The following is a 4,881-nucleotide window of genomic DNA, read 5'->3' on the forward strand; positions in this document are numbered from 1 at the left end:
ACAGTCATGACTCACAGAGTTATTTTCAGAGGATATACTTGATTTCTATTATATTTAAGTGTGAACAATCACATATTAAACCTTTAACTTCATCTAAGAAGTTATCATCAACATCTTAGATTTATCTCTTTTTTCCCCCCTGCCCAGATCATGAAGAACATTTTCCACCAGTCCTTCAACGCCTATAAGACCGACATTGAACCTCGTTTGAGCGACGTGACGCTGCACAACATGCAGTGCAGCCGGCGTCTCTTTGAGATCCAGTTATCGCACAGACGGATCAGCGCCGCCTACATAGAGGAGGACAACGTGGCGGTCACTGTGGAGGGGGAGGCGGCACGGGTGCTCAGCTTTGACACAGGTACACATGTTTAAAATGCATCGCAGAGGAAAAGGACAGAATAAGTTGTTTTCCAGGCTTGCAGTATGTTTGTTATTAATAGGTGTGTGACTCACTGCTGCACCCAATGGCCTTATTTGCTTCTGTTACCCATGATGCTCCCTGTTTTTTTTTTATGAGCAGCTTTTCATTGACGATATCACAATGACTTAAAGAATGCAGCTAAGTATTTTTTTTTGCAGAATGAGGATCCAACTTTCTAATTATAAACACGCGCTGTGCATTACTACAATATATTGTACCTGATTCATGTGTATGGCAAGCCGTTCAGGAAATTAATATATTGAATGAAACTGATGACAACAATGAAACTGGTGGATTTGGAGAATTGAAATCAGCTTCAGTTCCATATATTCAGACTTCATTCAATATATTCAAAGTTTCATTCTATATATTCAAAGTTTCATTCCATATTTTCAAGTTTTCATTCCATATATTCAAAGTTTCATTCAATATATTCAAAGTTTCATTCTATATATTCAAAGTTTCATTCCATATATTCAAGTTTTCATTCCATATATTCAAGTTTTCATTCAATATATTCAAGTTTTCATTCTATATATTCAAAGTTTCATTCCATATTTTCAAGTTTTCATTCCATATATTCAAAGTTTCATTCAATATATTCAGACTTCATTCAATATATTCAAGTTTTCATTCCATATATTCAAAGTTTCATTCTATATATTCAAAGTTTCATTCCATATTTTCAAGTTTTCATTCCATATATTCAAAGTTTCATTCAATATATTCAAAGTTTCATTCTATATATTCAAAGTTTCATTCCATATATTCAAGTTTTCATTCAATATATTCAAAGTTTCATTCCATATATTCAAGTTTTCATTCAATATATTCAAGTTTTCATTCAATATATTCAAGTTTTCATTCAATATATTCAAAGGTTCATTCTATATATTCAAGTTTTCATTCAATATATTCAAAGTTTCATTCTATATATTCAAGTTTTCATTCAATATATTCAAAGTTTCATTCTATATATTCAAAGTTTCATTCCATATATTCAAGTTTTCATTCAATATATTCAAGTTTTCATTCAATATATTCAAGTTTTCATTCAATATATTCAAAGTTTCATTCTATATATTCAAAGTTTCATTCCATATATTCAAGTTTTCATTCCATATATTCAAAGTTTCATTCAATATATTCAAGTTTTCATTCAATATATTCAAAGTTTCATTCTATATATTCAAAGTTTCATTCCATATATTCAAGTTTTCATTCCATATATTCAAGTTTTCATTCAATATATTCAAGTTTTCATTCAATATATTCAAGTTTTCATTCCATATATTCAAAGTTTCATTCCATATATTCAAGTTTTCATTCAATATATTCAAGTTTTCATTCAATATATTCAAGTTTTCATTCAATATATTCAAAGTTTCATTCTATATATTCAAAGTTTCATTCCATATATTCAAGTTTTCATTCCATATATTCAAAGTTTCATTCAATATATTCAAGTTTTCATTCAATATATTCAAAGTTTCATTCTATATATTCAAAGTTTCATTCCATATATTCAAGTTTTCATTCCATATATTCAAGTTTTCATTCCATATATTCAAAGTTTCATTCAATATATTCAAGTTTTCATTCCATATATTCAAGTTTTCATTCAATATATTCAAGTTTTCATTCCATATATTCAAAGTTTCATTCCATATATTCAAGTTTTCATTCCATATATTCAAAGTTTCATTCAATATATTCAAGTTTTCATTCAATATATTCAAAGTTTCATTCTATATATTCAAAGTTTCATTCCATATATTCAAGTTTTCATTCCATATATTCAAGTTTTCATTCCATATATTCAAAGTTTCATTCCATATTTTCAAGTTTTCATTCCATATATTCAAAGTTTCATTCAATATATTCAAGTTTTCATTCAATATATTCAAAGTTTCATTCTATATATTCAAGTTTTCATTCCATATATTCAAAGTTTCATTCAATATATTCAAGTTTTCATTCAATATATTCAAAGTTTCATTCTATATATTCAAAGTTTCATTCCATATATTCAAGTTTTCATTCAATATATTCAAGTTTTCATTCAATATATTCAAGTTTTCATTCAATATATTCAAAGTTTCATTCCATATATTCAAGTTTTCATTCAATATATTCAAGTTTTCATTCAATATATTCAAGTTTTCATTCAATATATTCAAAGTTTCATTCCATATATTCAAGTTTTCATTCAATATATTCAAGTTTTCATTCCATATATTCAAAGTTTCATTCCATATATTCAAGTTTTCATTCAATATATTCAAGTTTTCATTCCATATATTCAAAGTTTCATTCCATATATTCAAGTTTTCATTCTATATATTCAAAGTTTCATTCCATATATTCAAGTTTTCATTCAATATATTCAAAGTTTCATTCCATATATTCAAGTTTTCATTCTATATATTCAAAGTTTCATTCAATATATTCAAAGTTTCATTCCATATATTCAAGTTTTCATTCCATATATTCAAGTTTTCATTCCATATATTCAAAGTTTCATTCAATATATTCAAAGTTTCATTCAATATATTCAAGTTTTCATTCCATATATTCAAAGTTTCATTCCATATATTCAAGTTTTCATTCAATATATTCAAGTTTTCATTCCATATGTTCAAAGTTTCATTCAATATATTCAAAGTTTCATTCAATATATTCAAGTTTTCATTCCATATATTCAAAGTTTCATTCCATATATTCAAGTTTTCATTCAATATATTCAAGTTTTCATTCCATATATTCAAAGTTTCATTCAATATATTCAAAGTTTCCATTCAATATATTCAAGTTTTCATTCCATATATTCAAAGTTTCATTCAATATATTCAAAGTTTCATTCTATATATTCAAAGTTTCCATTCAATATATTCAAAGTTTCATTCTATATATTCAAAGTTTCATTCAATATGTTCAAGTTTTCATTCAATATGTTAATTTCAGGAAAGGCTTGCCATACATGCATGATGTCTGAGATTTTGTCTTTCCAGGTTGTGGGGTGAATCTGGGAATGCGCGGCCTGGAGTCAATGGGGACATTTATTTACAGAACAGCCACTGCTGTGGACCAGAACGACATACTGGAGGCTCTGTCGGCTAAGATACAGCACTCCAGACAGGTGGCTGAGACCATCAAGCAGACGGGCCTGGCTGAGTCCATGTATGAATGAAGCTGAAACAGGAGAACCACCATGCTGAGTACATGATGCCACCTAGTGGCCGTTGGTTGTGTGTTGATGTTACAATAAAGCTCAAACAGGTTCTGTAGTTGTTTAGAGCTGAACGAGCTGCACACAGATGGAGAATGGTTGTAAACATGTGACCACAAGTCTTTGTGTGGCACACTGAGTGGAGGCTACTCGTAATAGCTACAGCAAGAAAAAACAAAAGCCACATCAAGTACAAGAGATTTTAAGATTGAGAAACTCGACTCAATGCAGAAAACTGTGACAGAGAGTTATCAAACAGTTAAAAAAATATACATTGACTGCACTTCAGATTTCTCTGTAAACAACAATGAGAGTGTCAGGGTCAAAGAAACCAAGTCCTAAGTGACCATAAGTTCAAACTCAGGGAAGGAACAGACTTGATTTTCCAAAATGAAGTGTAACACTGAAAATGCTTTTTCATATATATATTTTTTTCTGTCATTTTGTAATATCAGTGTGTCTAGTTAAACTAATTTAATTTCCAGAAGTATTTAAGTTAATTTAAATTTCTAAGAGTAAACAGTAAATACTGTGTGTTTTTTCTACCTTTTAAGATTAAGACACTGGCCCTTTAAGAGAGGCTCAGTGAGATGTGTGTAGGCTGAAAACGAAGCTTGTGTAAGGCTGTGGGGCATTTCTTTAATAAAAGTTTCTAAAAGTGAAGATGGACGAGTTCTGACCGGTTCATTTCAAGGGTGCAACATAAGCCCAATGTGTTTTGTGGACATCAGACACAATAATATGACAGCTGTGCAGAGGCTGCATCAGCTACAGGTGAGAAAGGTGCAGAGCTGTTATTGGCCCTGATCAAACAGACACATGTAGAGTCTGATGAAGTGAGGATGTTTGTCCTCCAGAGTGTTTTTTATCACGGCTTTTGTCTTTGTGTTGGATTGACAACTTTGTGATAATTGTTGCTGCTGTTCGCTTTAGTGTCAAATTTTTGTCGGCTGATTTTATATTTTGAACATGAAGGGTAACGCGACTGTGAGCCAACTGAATTTTTTTTACAAATTCATTTTACTGGCGTTATTATTTTTCACTCTCTATTTTTCTCCAGGTGATCTGATACAATCGAGGTCCCGTATATGAGGTTGATTATTTCAGATAAAGGACACTAAGATCGATGATTGTAAGGAGCTGCCACTGTTGAAGCAGCAATTAAAAAATGCTGATTTGAAAAAAGAGCGATGCAGGTGGTCTTTTTAATGAAACCCTAAAATAAAAA

The 4,881-nt window shown here is 30.0% G+C and overlaps 1 protein-coding gene across 1 annotated transcript in view; it reads left to right on the top strand.

The window, feature by feature from the left end:
• Positions 1–4,233, top strand: part of si:dkey-234i14.6 (uncharacterized) — a 13,492-nt gene extending 9,259 nt beyond the window's left edge. Inside the window, exons 4-5 of the mRNA XM_061035071.1 lie at positions 148–361; positions 3,436–4,233. Coding sequence (XP_060891054.1) covers positions 148–361; positions 3,436–3,614 — 393 coding nt within the window. The 3' untranslated portion in view covers positions 3,615–4,233. The remainder of the gene's footprint in view (positions 1–147; positions 362–3,435) is intronic.
• Positions 4,234–4,881: the final 648 nt, after the last annotated feature.

This window comes from Labrus mixtus, chromosome 4 (genome assembly GCF_963584025.1).
Source record: "Labrus mixtus chromosome 4, fLabMix1.1, whole genome shotgun sequence".
Classification (NCBI taxonomy): domain Eukaryota; kingdom Metazoa; phylum Chordata; class Actinopteri; order Labriformes; family Labridae; genus Labrus; species Labrus mixtus.